Raw genomic sequence first — 16,446 nt, forward strand, 5'->3', positions numbered from 1 at the left:
TCTTTCTGTTTGCACAAGTACTCTCACACTAGCCCCTGAGAAGCATTTCTAGAGGTTTTGAGGTGAGTGGCTGAGCAGATTGTGCTATTTCTAGGACATGTCTCTCTGGTCTTTTCCTTTAAGTCGACTGAATGGGGAAGGTGGCAGATGAACCTGGGAGCCATCTTGAGCAACAAAAAGCTGTGAGAGAGGGGGCCTGTCTTCCTAGGCTCCAACAGTATACTGACGGTTGTGAGTGATACATGCCTTGGCTGGATTCAGCCCTGGAGAAGGAATTGGGCTTTCCATAACCTGGCAAATGAGGGAAGTGGTAGGTGAAGAGTCTGGTAGCCACTCAGGTGTATCAACCGTGGCTCTTAGCAGTCTCCAGCAAATATTAGAGACAAATGTTGAATTTTCCTGAATCAATCGTCTGCTAAACTTTACTTCCCAACAAGGTTAGAGCTGAGTACCCCATAAATAAGACCCTATAGAAGCCATGTCGAAGCAGCAATACAGATTAGAATATTTTCTTGAAATTATAATTTTTACAATACCTCTTTGCATGACATTTGCACATTTAATATCTCATCTGATTCTTCTGGTTCTGAGGCATTTTATCAAGAGGAAACAGAGAATATCAGGTGCATATGGAGAATACATGATACCTGCCTGGCATTGCTCAATGCATTCTGAATATTTAGATTTACTCATGTTTTATTAGCATATAATCATCATCATAATAATGGGTTTCATTGTAACATTTTCATGCATGTTTATAATGTTTCTCCTGTCACTCTCCCACTGACTGAGCACAGCACTGGGAGATGGGCACTATTGTTATCTGTTTTATAGAGGGTAGTAGCTATTCTGGTGACACAGCAGAGAATCATATGGAAAGAATTTGAACTCAGGTGGAAATTATATAGAAAGAATTTAAACTCTGGTGGCTGAGCTCTGGAGCCCTGCTTGGAGTTGCTACACATCTGGCACTCAGACCCAGTCCCATTGGACTTCAGATGCTGCACTCAGCTTGTTGAGGACAGGATATGTGTCTGAGTACCCACCATGTCCCGGTACACACCACTTTCCCTATAACAATTTATCTAGCCCTCACCATTTGGGGAGGCTGAGGTATGTGCTTCCTGAGGTACTCAGGTAAGGCAACTTGCATGGAGTTAGTTTTTCTCACTGTTGTTGGTTTGCAGTGTCACAAGTGAGCACATTTCTGCTGTGTAAAGTCAGCTGAGGTCCCAGGCAGTGGCTTCTGTTTGCTTTACTGAGCTGTTTGCTCTGTGGGGACAGAACTGAAAGTAGCAATAGTGAGTAGGCTTTTCAGACATTCGGGGACCTCACCGAAGCTCCTGTCACACAGACATGAAGACAGGGGCCCATCATTGGAGGGCACTGGCAAAGTCATGTCTTCTCTGTGCTGCCCTGGGATGTCTCCAATTCTCTGGTGCCAGGTAAGTGATGGGTACAAATGATTCCCTGATCAGTTATATGGCAGAGAGCGTAAAACCACACAATGCTGACCAGCTCTGCCACAAGCCTGTGGGCAGAGGAACATCTCTTGAAGCAATTTGCATGTGTCTGATAAAATAAAATCAACAACTCCCTCTGAATTATTGTGGACCCAAGTGACTGGCTTCAACAAAAGTGCCTGTTAAAGAACTGACATGTTTAAATGAATTTTGCCATGCTGAGAAGAATAGGATACATGTTTTATATTCTGAGTGAAGCTTTGGTCTGGCTCTCTATGCAAAAGAAGGTTTATTATATATGAAAAATGAACCAGTTCACATGAATGATCCTAATAAATGGCAATGTCTTGCTCTACCCACCCAGCAGCACAATGTATCTAGAGTGAGTGGATCTCTCAAACTCTTTCTTCCTCTCTTTCCCTTTCTCCTCTCTCACAGATGTTTGCTCCTAGGAACTTAATAACTAATTTATTTCATCCAAAATTCCATTCATAGGATGGGAAAGAGCTAAAGAAGGTAATCTTAGTTGGCGCTCAAATTTGGGTTCCAGAGAAAGATGTACCAGAACCTTGACAACCTGACGACCCTCCTTGTGCCTGAGCAGTTCCCACCACGAGATGTGGAAGTGCTCAGGTACCCAAGTGTTCATAAGCACTTGTTGCTGGGGTTATCTCCAGTCCCTCCTGGACCCGCAGCCACTCAGATCCAAATAAACTCACAGATGCTTATATTATTTAAACTGTTTGGCCTAATGGCTCAGGCTTCTTGCTAGCTAGCTCCTACATCTTAAATTAACCCATTTCTATTAATCTATAAGTTGCCACGTGGCTTGTGGCTTACCAGTACTTTTACATCTCACTTGCTCATCATTGCAGCAGCTGGCAGCGTCTCCTGACTCAGGCTTACTGTTCCTCAAATTCTCTTCTCTGCTTGTCCCACCTATACTTCCTGCCTGGCTACTGGGCATTCGGCATTCTATTTGTCAACTGATCAGAGCAACACATTCACAGCATACAGAACGCATCCACAGCCAGTACTGCTATGGGAAGAGAGAGAGGTAAAAGTTTTTTTTACTCCCCAACTGTTCCCCGATAGTATCTTTTCAATAGTGTGAGCAGCGCCACGTGCTCCATGGGCCTCCTATTCTGAGTTCTGCATCACGCCAGTCAGCCTCTGTTGAGCACCTTTCCAGGGATCAGGATTGTAAGTCCTCACTCACCAAGTACTCTAGCTCTCATCCTTAGAATTAACATGACCCTCAGCTTGGCAGAGAGACTACCTGTGCTGCTAAGGCTTCCCATGTATTTACTTGTTGGCCCAGAAAACCCTGCAGTGCCCGGTGGGTGAGTTGTGCCTGGAGGAGAGGCCTAATACGACCCTCTCAGAAGCAGCTCTCAGAAGCAGAGCTGAACAAGACCCCAGACTCGTGTTCTCGGGGAGCATGACAGTATGTGAGCAAACAGAGACTTGTGAGAGGTGGTGTAGAGACAAACATCACTCAAGGGAGAGAGTGAGAGTGACTAGTTCTCCTGAGCAGGAGTCCTGGCAAGGGGTGAGGGTGCATCAGTCATAGGTAAGTGCATACACAAAGGCCTGGAGGTGTGAGAGAGCCTGGCTTGATCCCAGGGCTCCAGGTATACACTTCAGTCTCATTGAGTAGACACCAAGGTAAGAACTGTGAGGAGGAGGAGGAGGAGGAGGAGGAGGAGGAGGAGGAGGAGGAGGAGGAGGAGGAGGAGGAAGTAGCTGGGGACTCGAACCATATCCTTCAGGTATAGAAGGTTTGGAGTGAAGGGGTGGCACAATGGGATGTATTTATTGGCAAGTTCTCTCTTAGGTAGGGGCTGGAGTTTCAGCAGATGAGAAGTGCAGGCTATAAACCTCACAGCTGTGTCCTGTGCAGAGGGGGAGTGTCCCCTTGTTCCCACTCTGGGGAAGGACAAACTGATCCCCAGAGCGGGGAAGACAAGGGCTCCCACTCAGTGAGCCTCCAGCCCTTCCCTGACTCCTGGTTGAATATTCTGCTCTCCACCCATGATCTCTACACGCCAGCCCTGAACACAACATGGCTTTGAGTATCAGACACAAAAAGCAAAACAAAAATACTCTGTGTAGGAGCAGAAAGTGTTGCAAGCTCCTTCATATCATAAACTTTGTCATTTCATTTGCTCAGGTCCCATTGCCACACGGCCTATTGATCACTATTGATTGTCACTGTTGCAGGCATCCACTCTTGCCCTCACAGTCAATCTACCACTTACAGATGTAGAGAGAAGGAAACTGAGGCTCGAAGACTATGTGACTCTCAAGGCTATTGAATCTATTGTGTGTGTGTGTGTGTGTGTGTGTGTGTGTGTGTGTGTGTGTGTGTGCAGAACTTGAACATTCTTGCTGTTTTCTGCCTCTCATCAACACACTTCCCAAATCCACCTGACTTGCTAGACACCCAGGATGTTTCTGTCGGACACACATTTGCTGCTTAGAGATGTTGCTTTAAATTCCACGTCTGCAACAGCAAATGACAGAGAGAAATGGGAAACCTTTCCCCCAGAAACTACCCCCGCCCCAGCAAAGTGGAAGATGCTGTTTATACAGGGTTGCAGCTGCCGAACAAATTGTGTGTGACAAGAAAGTTGTTGTGTCAGGCCATTTCCACAGAGAGCCAAAATATATTGATGTGGCCCATCCATATAAGCTGAGGGCTGGAAATTTACTGCTGACCTAATCCTGCTGTGCTTGATGGATCCATCTTTATTTTGATCAGAGAAAGAGAGTAGGAGACCTGGACCCAGAGCAATGTGTCCTAAGGCTGGCAGCAAGGTTCTGTGCACCCCAAAGAAAGGCATGTCCTTGCCTGTACTTCCTCAAAAGGGGCATATTTCCAAAGAAGTATAAAAGGCTGCTTATACTAACATTTTTTTTTTGAAATTGCAAAATGTTGTTAGGATATGAATGTGACTCAGAGGAATCATCAATGACATGCAAGAGATATTCTAGGAGATAACATCCAGATGAAAGCAGCACACTAGGTCCCTTCAGGAATCAATGTGGATCTGGTTGATGTGGGTGGGCAGAAGCACCCACGTCTGAAAAATGGTGGGCAACAATGCACAAGGTCAAGGCAAGGCACAGGAAGGTGATGCTGCACCCAGCACCCATGTGTGAAAGCATTCACAAGAGGCTGGAATGACACACAGCATGCCTGTGACAGTTGTAGGCCTCACAAACAGGACTGGGGCTGGTGTGGTCCTCAGATGCCCAATTCCTGGAGATGCCATTTAGTTAAAGACCATGCAAGTGTAGCGAAAGATTGACAGGGGGCCACGTGGGGGTGGGGCCCCGAGTGATTATTAATTTTCAGTACTTCTCGAGGCAGTTTTATGTTACAGACGAGTTGGGCTTTGCAATCGTGTCTGTTAATTGCATGTCCGGCTTTCATTATGGCACTTTCATACATGCTCATAATATACTTTGACCATATGCACCCCCTCTATTACTCTTTCTTATCTCCTCTCCCCATATGGAGGCATCTCAGCAGCAGCCAAGCCAGTGGGTTTGTTTCCATAGAAATTCCTCAGGGTGGAAGGTGCACATAGCCGCATGCAGAGGCCTCAGTTGAACCTGCCATTTATGCAGCTCCATGCCATTCTCAAACTGAAGATGTGACTAGACACTAGCCTTTCTTTTAGATTTGCATTGTGTGGCACTAATGAACCACACTTACCCGATGTAATTTACAAACATACTATTTATTCTGCTGATTATTTCATTATATTGCCACCTCCGTAATGGAAATTGGGTGTAAAAATGAGAGATCTGGTGGTTATAACTACTTCTTGCAAAGTTCCCTCTGTAAGCCATCATCTTGCCCATTAATGGGCTCTCAAATCTCGGAGAGGAAAATAATTGTGACTCTTAATAGCAACTGTGCACGTTACTTATCCACTTGCTCTCCACTGTGGCCCCGGATTGGGGTGATACTTGGGGAAAAAAACAGTATAACTGCTTTGTAGTTGAAATAGGAAGAAGGTACCCTGCAGAGCTGTCAAATACATACTTAGGAGAAGCCAAATCACAGACAGTATTGTTTTGTCAAACCCGAGCAAATTAGTAGATAGAAGCCCATCGGAGGGCCCCTGCTGGTGTGCAGCATCCTGCCTCAGTAACCACTTTCAAGTACCCACCTGTGGTTTCCAGTAGTCTTTGACCTTTTGTTAAAGATCCAACTTTACTAGGCAATTGATTTTTGCCAGTCTCTGGGGCAGCCATGGAAATGGAGCTCACAGTAGTTAATATTATCCTCCTTTTAGGACTTTTGCCAAGTGAAAATGTGTCGTTAATGACCTTGTTTGGAGTGACATCCTGTGTGTTTGACAGTGGAAGCCTTGTGATGTTCCTCCTAATGACTTAATCTTCGAGACCAGGATGAAACAGGCCTGGCGAACACTTACCGAGATAGTGATGGGAAGTGACTGGAGTGGATCCAGGTTGGATCTGCTTCCAGACGTCATGGGGCAAGGGGAGACAGAATCAGACAGGCTTAGATCCCAGGGCAACTACATCCCGGGTTCACTGCAGCAGGCACATTGTGTCTCTCTGGGCCATTTCAGCATCTGTCCAGGTGACCACAGTCCATAGCTACCTTCGAGCACATCTGTGGGATGGGATAAAAACATCTAATACAATGCTTAGGTCTGACATCCTAGGCTCTCAGTAAATCTTCATTCCTTTTTTCCTTGTACCTCCTCTTTAGCTTAAGAAGTACAAGTTACAAGGGCGCTTACACTGATATCCATACTCACGGAAAGAGATGAAAAAAATCATAGCACTTCTACCATGATCTAAGTAGGAAAACTGAGGCTCCCACAGTTGAAATAATGAGTTCATTCATTCACTTGGCCCAGCTGTGTGCCAGGGACTCAATAAGTAGCCTGCTTTACAATTTAGACATATTTCAGTTCTCGAGTGGCTTGTCTGCTCTGAAGGTGTGACTCCTCTGCCCTCCGCCCCATTTCCCTGCTTCACTCACCCCCTCAGATGCTTCCTGACCTGTATGGCTCAACCTGATACTGCCCCCCCCCTCTTCTGTGTCCCTGATGTGCGCTAAGCACTTTTCATGTTGTGGTAGTTTGAACAAGAGTATCTCCCATAGGTTCAGATGTTTGAATAGTCAGCCCCCCCCCATTGGTGGTGATGTTTGGGTAGTCTTAAGGAGTTGGGTATTGATGGAGTACATCACTGTGGCCTAGTTTTGAGGTTCCAAAAACTTCATGTCATTTTCAGTTAGATTTTTCTTCTTCCTGCTTGTAGTTCAAGCCCTCAGCTTTCACTCCACATGCTGTGTCTGCTGGTGGCTGCCACACTTCCCCACCATAATAGACTCTTAGTCCTCTGGAAATGTAAGTCAAATAAACCCATTCATAAGTTGCCTCAGCCATGGTGTTTTATCACCGTGATAGAACAGTAACTGATACACTTGGCCTGCTTTTCTCAAAAGAGATCTAGTCACTTCCCCTCCTTACCTTCTCATGATCAGATCTGTTTCTCTAGCACAGAACTCCCTTCCTGACTTCAGACTCAGATAAGACCTGTGCCCTGCGTGAGTTTATGTGGCTATCCCATGGGCACCTAGAGCTTAGCCTGCCTCGGCCATCTTCCACATCTCGGTCTTCCTATGTTCCCACCACCTAGGCATTCAAGTAGGATCCCGGCATCAACCTAAACCATTTCCTTCCTCTCAGGCCCTTCTAGCCCATCCATTTGCTGATTACTTTCTATCATTTCCCACCTGAGACCTTGCTCACCCATTCCTCTACCCTGGCCCTGCTGTAGTTCAGGTTCATATCATGTCATGGGGACTCCTACACCAGCTTCCCCCTTCTCTCCAGCCTCCAGACTTAACTAACCCATAACTAACCTCTACACATGTTCAAGCCCAGCTCTGGCCATGGGCCCTGCATGCATTAAAAATTAGTAAGACACAAGGCTTGTTTCTCTCTTAAGTAGATCCTGTGCCGCATACCCAGAAGCCTTGTGTCTTCAGTATCAATTGTTCTTGGCAAATGTTTCATGGATATATAAGATGAAAAGGCATCATCTAGTGCAACCCCTCAATCTTCAGAGGATAAAAAGGAGGCCCATAGATAGGGAGTGTGTTGCTGTGATTGGATTTCCTATGTATCTATAGCCCATGAGAGTTTAAGTGCTCACCTATTGACTATAATTTATAATCCAGAAACAGCTGTGTAAGGGAATACATTTCAGCCACTGTGTGAAGGAAAAAAAATGAAACTTCTACAGACTGGAAATCAGATCACACAAGTGGCTGAGATACTGTCTTCTAACCAGAGTTCAGTACTCTTTACCATGGTAGTCCTAATGCCAGGTGCTTCCTGGGGGCTCAATACATATTTGTTAGATGAACTAACAAGCACTGAAATGATAAACTACCTGCCTTGCATTCGTGATCTGATCTACATTTATGGGATGGGTGATTGATGGGTGGCAGGGAATGAATGTAATTCCTTTAGGATATGCGACTCTTCTCTTACAATGATTCTTAGAGGGGAGCAGCCAGATTTCTTTGGCATAAATGCAGTCAACCAGAGCCTTGCTAAGAGCAGACAAGTACGGAGTGTGGACGTCACCCCAGCACCTGTTGACTGTGAGCTATCCAGTTGGTCCTCCTGGACTGCATGTGACCCCTGTCAGAAGAAAAGGGTAAGATCCCAGGCCTTGGGTGAGTGCCAAGCTTCTGGGCAGGGATGGGAGATCAAGATGGAGACTAGTATTCAACATTCTGGCAGAGGCACTGATGGTAGTGTCTGGCCATAGTCTATCCTTTAAGATGCAAACTGTTGAAATAACTCTCCTTTCTCTGTGCTTTCAAACAGCAAGAAGCTGCTCCCTTTGGTATTACAGTGGTTTTCACAAAGCTGTCTTTGCTGCATCCTGCCTCTGACCTGCTCTTTCTATCCATCATTCATGGTATAGCCAGGAGAGCTACCCCAAAGCCACATCTGACTGCCCTTTTCTCAGCTAGCAATGACCTTTCCCACTGCCTTCACTTTCTAACATGACTCAGACTTGATTCTCTGCTCCAGGCAACCTCTTCTGTGAAGCCTTCCCTGACTGCTTATCAGCCCCCAGCTCCCCATAGATAAAGCAAATTTTGCATGCTTCTCCAGGTCCCCCTACCCTATATCCGATATCCTAACATATATCATACTGTGGCCTTTACTATTTACTGCCATAAACAGAGAACTTGTAAGGGTACATGCATGGAACAGGTGCTTCATAACACTCTTATATTTGAGCTCACTCTGCTTTCTGATATCTTTGCAAGGAAAAGAAGGTGGCTGTCACATATTCTGTTAGACAGATAAATGAAACTTTGAGCAGGTAAGTGCTTCTTGGAGCCCTCTGGTAGCAGATAAGCCTCAGTTCAGGCCATGAGGTCCTTCCTGACTTTTCTGCCAGTAGAGCTTGTCTCCATGGTGCCTATCCTTCAGCTCCCTTGTGATGGGAGAGCTGACCCAGGACCCCAGCTCTGAACAAAGCAGATGTGCCAGGGAGAGAGAGAGAGAGAGAGAGAGAGAGAGAGAGAGAGAGAGAGAGAGAGAGAGAGAGAGAGAGAGAGAGAGAGAATGGTTACCATTTCCTTGGCTCCTTGGGAACCCAGACCTATCATGGCAAAGACTCTGGAGAGGCTGAGGAAGCCAGCCCAGGGCAATTCCACAGTTAATTGGATCAATGGGGAAAGCCAAGCACTATCATTCTGTTCCAGAGTAGGTTTTCTTGCTGAAGTTATCAACATTGATCCAATTATCTGGATAATTGCTTCATCTGCACCATAAACCAGAAGGACTGAGCATGAACCAGCTAGCCAGAGATGCTCATGGTGGACTTCCTCAGCTGGATGGCTGAGTGAAATCTCTCAACCCAGACTTAGAGGTGCATTTCTTCCATCCTTTCCATCTTCCTCAAACCTACTTTGCCTTAAGAGCCTGGGGATTGTCTTTTGCGAATCTCCTTTAATATGTGTGGCTTTATTTTTATCCTTTAATTGACTTACAGTCTTTGTGCTTATTTGTGGAGTATAGTTTTATAATTTGATATCTCTATGCACTGGGTAATGATCAAGTCAGGGTAATTAGCCTTTCCATCACTCAAACATAATAGTTATCTCATGTAAAGAAACTTCAACATCAATGTTCCTTGTTATTTTGAACTATACAATTATTGTGGACTTATCTTCTGTATTATAGAGCATTAGAGCCCCCATGCATAGTGTTTTGATAATCAATAGCCCCCCTTCTTTGCCCCTTCTTCCTTTCTAGTCCCTAGCAACCTCTAGTCTATTCTCTACTTCTGTGATGAACTATTTTTGCTTCTACAAATGAGTGAGAACTTGTGATTGCCTTTCTCTGTCTAGCTTATTTCCCTTAACATGATGTCCTCAGATTCCATTCAGGTTGCCACCAATGACTGGATCATTCTTTTATAGATGACTAATATTCCACTGTGAATTATACCATTTTAATCCATTCATCTCTTGATGAACATCTTTGTTGATTTCTTATTTTTGTGATGGTGAATCTTGTTATAATAAACATGGGAGTTCTGGTCTATCTTTGATAAAGTGTCATTACCTTTGAGTATTTAGACTGTTGGCTCATGTGGTAAATCTATTTTCAGGATTTTAAAAATATTTTTGAAAATTCTTCTTTCTTCTTTATCTTTGTCTTCATGCCTCTCCCCCTCCCTCTTCCCCTCCTCCTCCTTCTTTTGCATAGCCTCTAGTATTGTTTTCTGTAATCCATGATGGTTATATTAGCTTACGCTCCTATCAACAGTGTGAAAGACCTTCCAATTCTTAGCATTTGTACCATTTGTACATTATCATTTAAACATATATGCAGAGATCATAGATCATTTGCCCACTTAAAACTTGGATTATTAGAAATTTTTCTGTTCTTTGAATTCCTTATATATCCTGGGTATTAGCTCCTTGGCAGATGAAGTTTGCAGGTATTTTCTTTGTTCTTCAGTTCGTCTCTTGAAGCTGTTGATCATTTCCTTGGCTGTACAGACATGTCCTAGTACAATCTGATCCCATTTGTCTAGCTTTGCTTTTGTTGCCTATACTATCTGAAATCCTGTTTGCTCTATACTTAGGTGCTCAAGTGTTTCTGCTGTGGTTTCTTCCAGTAGCTGCATAGTTTGGGATCTTACATCAGGTCTTTGGCCCATTTCTTTGGCCCATTTTAAGTTTTCTTTACTTTTGTTTTGGGTTTGGTTTGGTGTTTACTGTTTGTTTGTTTTGTTGTTGTTTGTTTGTTTGTTTCAAGACAGGGTGTCTGTGCATAGCACTGGCTATCCTGGAATTTACTCTGTAGTTCTATGGTGGAACTGGCCTCCAACTCAGAGATCTACTTTCTTTTGCCTCCCTGTTGCTGGGATTAAGACCATGAGCCACCATACCTGGCAAGTTAGATTTTTATATAAGGGTCTGTCTAGTTTCAATTTTCTATAGATACATTTCAGTGTTCATTCATTTGTACTCAATCTCTCTCAGTGTGTGTGTGTGTGTGTGTGTGTGTGTGTGTGTGTGTGTGTGTGTGTGTGGTCATATGTACTTGTGTGTGTATGCACACACTAAGAGGTCATTCATCAGGCTCCATCTACCTTTTTTGGCATAGGGTCTCCCACTTGCCTGAAATCACCAAGCAGGGTAGACTGCCTGTCCACGGAGTCCCAAGGTTATGCCTATTTCTGCCCTTCACCCCTGTCACTACAAGCACATACCACCACACCTGGCTTCTTAAAAGTGGGCTTGAGGTATTGAGCTCAGGTACTCCTGATTGCAGGATAAGCACGTTACCTACTGAATGATTCCCCTTGTGTACCCAGTTTCCAGCACCACTTATTTTTAAGAGATGGTCCTAGAGTAAGTGTTCCTGTTCTAGAATATGTGTTCTTGTTCTAGATTATGTGTCCTTGTTCTAGAGTAAGTGTCCTTGTTCTAGAGTAAGTGTTCTTGTTCTAGAGTATGTGTTCTTGTTGCCTTAGAAAACTAGCATGTGGAGTCACTTCTGGGTTTTCTCTGTATGCCATTGGTCTGTGAGCATGCTCACATGTCTGCTCCATACTTTTTTGATCACTCTAGCTTTGTAGTATGTCTTATGTCTTGGGTTGTGATGCCACTTGGCCTTGTTCTTTTTGCTCAGGATTGTTTTCACTGTTTTCTGGATGGTTTGTGCTTCTACATAAATTTTGTAACCCCACACACACTAGCTCTGTAAACATGGTAAGTCATGTGTGATAAGATTCCATCAACTCTCAGATTTACCTTGGGTAGTGTGGACATTTTAACATTATTTCTTAATGTTAATAATAAAACAAAATGTCTCCTGTCTTCTTAATTTTCATTATGATAATCTTTTACTTTCTACATTAAATTTATTTCTACCTGTCTTATTATTTTTGAAGATGTTGTAAATTGAATGATTTCAAAGCTCATTTTCAGTGTGTTTGTTTGAAGCATACATAATGCCATTAGATTTTGTATGTTAATTTTATATCCTGCAACTTTACTGTATTTATAAACTGCAGCAGTGTTTTGGTGATGTCCTTGGAGATTTTACATACAAGATCATGTTACTGACAAATAGAATCAATCCTTTTACTCTCCCCTTTCAATTTATCTGCCTTTTATTTCTTTCTTCTGCCTGATTGTTCAGCCTTACACTTCCAGTTCCATGTTGGATAGACATGTTATTTTATCCCAGATTTTTGAAGATGCACCTTGAACTTTTCCCCATTTAGTATGATGTTTGCTGTGGGTCTGTCATATATGGGATGGACATTTCATGTATATTGTATGTGTATATTGCTGTATATTGTGTGTTCCTTCTGTACTTCATTTGTTGATGGCTTCCTAGTTTGTTTGTTCCTCAAAGTTTTATTTAATGTCTGTGTCTACCTTCTAGGAAGAATGAGTCTCTAAAGATAAGGGGGATGGCTGTCTAGATCCCCTTTTGTATTTCCAGATCCACTGTATAGATGTCATTTAAGGAGAGACTATACCTTATGCCACTCTGAAGGAGAGGGTGTCTCTCTACTTATTTTCCACACATTTCATACCAAAACCTTGACTGTGAACATTAGAAAACCACCTAAATGTCATCACTTCTTTCTGTCCCCCCTAACCCAGCCTGGGTCCCTGGTTGCCTGCCCTGTTCTCCCTCTCTCCAGATCCCTTCATTCTCCTTCTTGTACTCTTCTCCATCCATGATGAATTCATCTCTGGTTTCTGGAATAAGAAGACACATCCTTAAGTCGATCAGTGTGACCAGAAACCTTCCTCTACCCAAGTTGTTCTTGGCCATCCTTTTCCTGCCCTCCATGTCTACCTGATGGTCCTCCTCAACTCTCAGGTCTCAGCCCTGATGTCCTCACTAGAAACCAGTCGCCGCCTCTTCCCTTTGCATTGGGAATTTCACCCTGAGACTCCAGAGCACATTGCTGCACTTGCTCAGTTCTGCACCCGCCTGCTCACTGGCCTGTGTTGTCACTGCCAGTGCCTCCTGCCACCAGGGGTGACCCTCTCCTTTGGAAAACAGGCCAGGACACTTAATGATGATTAAAAACCAACCAACAGGCAAGCAAGCAAAAATACCTACCCTTTTAAATATGAGATAGATTAATCAATATTCTCAGAATAAATGAGCAAGATGAGAGAGATGGCAATATTGATTCCTAAAATTGTGGATAATAAAAACAAGAAGTAATGACAAGAAATTAGGTACCTACTTTGTGCCAGAAAAACATGAGCTTGAGATGATATATAATGATATATGATACGAATGAATACATAATTCATAATAAATAAATAATGTAACAAATATATAATTATTTCATTTAAATTCTAAACTGTACATTTAGGTAATTCATTGTCCCCAGTTTACAGATGAGTAAATTTGGACTCCAAAGACAAAGCTACTTGCCCAACATCATACAACTAGGAAGTACTAGCATCAGCTGGAGTTTCAGAGCACATACTTTTTCATTTATATCACACTGATGCCTTAAGCAATACGTGACAATACATGAATCTCCCATTGGAATAATTAAGTTGAGAGTCAGTTTATTGTTGAACTGACTATATGAGCCCCTTTATTGACTTTTTATTCCAAAGCCCGTGCCTTTTTCACACAGAACAAATCTTGGCAGGCCACTGCGGAGACAGAGATTCAAGACAAGTACCCCAAACTCAGGGAGGATGCAGTGCAGTAGGGGAAACGTTCATAAAACTGCCAGCTGTAGCAGGAATCTTAAAAGTTCTTATTAATAAAATCAAACCTGAGGCGAGTTATTGGGGTCCATGCTGGTAGATCAGAGAGACAGAACAAGCCACAGCTATCTCACCTCGCCGGATCCTCAGCTGGTCTTGTCTCCTCAGACTGGAGGCCTCTGAGTCCTCATCCGGAATGGGTCTCAGCTGAATTACTGCTCAAAAGCCTGAATGCTTAACCAGCCAAAATCTTCTAGTTTCTGGTCCTCACGCCTTATATATCTTTCTGCTTTCTACCACCACTCCCTGGGATTAAAGGCTGGCTTTCTGGGATTAAAGGCGTGTGTCACCATGCTTGGCTATTTCCAATGTGGCCTTGAACTCACAGAGATCCAGAGGGATTTCTATCTCTGGAATGCTAGGATTAAAGGTGTGAGTGCCACCATTTTCTAGCCTTTGTATCTAGTGGCTGTCCTGTTCTCTGACCCCAGATAAATTTATTAGAGTACACAATATTTTGGGGAACACAATACCACCACAGCCAGCCTTGCATAGACCCTCATTGTATGTGGTGAAGGAAGCACAGGAATTGGCACATAGCCATTGGCCAACTGTATGCCTTCCCTGCACCCACAGCTTGGTTGGTGACCATCTGTATACAGTATCCTTAGCTCCTGAGGTCTCTGAGGTTCCATCATTGGCTCACTTTGTTTCTGTCTGCTACAGTACAGACATGCATACTTGCTCCGGCCCTCCCAGTTCCATGGGGAATTGTGTGACTTCTCTGACAAGGACGTTGAAGATTGTGTTACCAACCGACCATGCAGAAGTCAAGTGCGATGTGAAGGCTTTGTGTGTGCACAGACAGGTATGAATGAGTGTGGAAAGGAGGAGAGAAGCTTGAAAAGCGGAGAATAGCTTGTGATGATGGAGGGCCAGACACACAGGGTTCATGATCAGGATTGCAGGACAGGTCAGGGAGACCCCTTACTGCAAGCCTCAACCTCCTTTTCTGTGTGTCATCCCATGAAAACAGGTCTACGGTAAGGTAGTATCATTATCCCCATTTCGCATCCTGAGAAAGTGAGGCTCAGAGGGGTTACTTGCCAAGAATAATCCAGCAAGCAGGTCAGTAGAGGAACATGTGGGTGAGAATCTGGAAGCCTGGCTGTATTTGCTGACTTTAGAAGTTAGATGTGCTGGAATCAAAAGTCCTAGGTCAGTCTAAATCTGACTGTGTGAGCTAGAAGATTTTATTTAACCTATTTGGATTTTGATTAATATTAATTGAGTGTTATATTAGCTACTTTTCTATTGCTAAGATACCATGACCAAGGCAACTTATAGAAGAAAGAATTTAATTGGGCTTACAGTTTCAAAGAGTTAGAGTCCATGATAGTAGAACACGGGCATGGCAGCAGAAACAGCTGGGAGCTCACGTCTTGATCTGAAAGCAGGAGACAGAGAGAGCTAACTTACAATGTCAAGGAGCCACTGGAAACCTCAAAGACCACCTCTAGTGACATATCTCCTCCAACAAGGCCACACCTCTTAATCTTTCCCAAATAGTTTCAACTGGAGACCAATTATTCAAGCATACGAGCCTAAGGGGAACCATTCCCATTCAAACTGCCACAAGGATGATGTTAATGCCTTATAAACTGGTCATAGCCTCATGTGACAAATGAAGGCAAAAGCTCTCTGTCACATATTAGCTCTGCTGCTACTCTCAGAGCCCTAGGGTGGGGCCAAACCTGAAACAGTTGAGAAGTGTGATCAGCATCACTTACCAACAAAAGGCTTTGGAAACGTGGGCCTTGTTATTTGCATTTCTGGATCAGTGAGTCTACCATAAGTCCAAATGTGTGATGGAGTCAGTAAAAATGTTGATTTTTCACAAAGAAGAAAAGGGAATATGGAAGACAGATGGGAAGATGGATGGAAGGAAGGAAACATGACACAAATGCATGATTATCTACTGCAGAAGCAAGTAAAAAAACTACTGTTTTCTCAACTTATGCACTCATCTAATCCCAGTAAATCTGTCTCCGCGTCTTCAAGTCTCTCACACAAATAGAGATACTTTGCCCTAAAGTATCTGGAGGGGAGTTCCACTGTATTCATGTGGATTATGGTCTAGAGCTTCCAAAAGACAGACAGGGATTATCAGAGCGATTTCCAGGGCTTACTGCAAATGTAAAATTCCATCCAATAAATCTGAGAGACTTTTTTACAGTGTACCCAAGGACTCATTATGGCCAGTGTTCCATGGTTTTGCCTAGAGCTATAATGGCTATTCATGCAAGCTTTACTTTAAATGCCTTGTAAGAAACATTTGAAGACCCGATTGTTATTTTTCTGCCTTTTATAACCGAAGGACATCGGTTAAAAATGACCCAATGTGTCTAAGGAAGCAGAGCCACCTGTCTTGTGGGCTTTATCTCCCCGAGAATGCACAAACACGAAAGAAAGTGAAGTCATATGAGAAAAAGTTCAAGGGGAAAAACAGATGATGGTGCTGAAGGCAATGTGTGTCGGGGAAAGGATTCACAATTAGGCAGGTAAAGGTCCCAACTGTGCCACAAATACTTACTTGGCTCTCCAAAGCACCAAGTCTAGTTATGATAGGCTTTTGCAATAGTTTCCATGAGTCAGTTCTGTTTTATTCACTCACTCACAACTGTGTCA

General features: G+C 43.6%; 1 protein-coding gene across 2 annotated transcripts in view; it reads left to right on the top strand.

Annotated features, from left to right (window-relative positions):
• The first annotated feature begins 989 nt into the window (after positions 1–989).
• C8b (complement C8 beta chain) overlaps positions 990–16,446 on the top strand; it is a 39,953-nt gene continuing 24,496 nt past the window's right edge. Inside the window, exons 1-3 of one of the 2 annotated variants that reach the window (XM_006987193.4) lie at positions 990–1,445; positions 8,027–8,183; positions 14,485–14,626. In XM_006987193.4, the coding sequence (XP_006987255.2) occupies positions 1,357–1,445; positions 8,027–8,183; positions 14,485–14,626 (388 nt within the window). In that variant the 5' untranslated portion in view covers positions 990–1,356. The remainder of the gene's footprint in view (positions 1,446–8,026; positions 8,184–14,484; positions 14,627–16,446) is intronic. The other variant, XM_042271524.2, reaches the window with a different exon arrangement.

The sequence above is a fragment of the Peromyscus maniculatus genome, chromosome 2 (assembly GCF_049852395.1).
Source record: "Peromyscus maniculatus bairdii isolate BWxNUB_F1_BW_parent chromosome 2, HU_Pman_BW_mat_3.1, whole genome shotgun sequence".
Taxonomy (NCBI): Eukaryota; Metazoa; Chordata; class Mammalia; order Rodentia; family Cricetidae; genus Peromyscus; species Peromyscus maniculatus.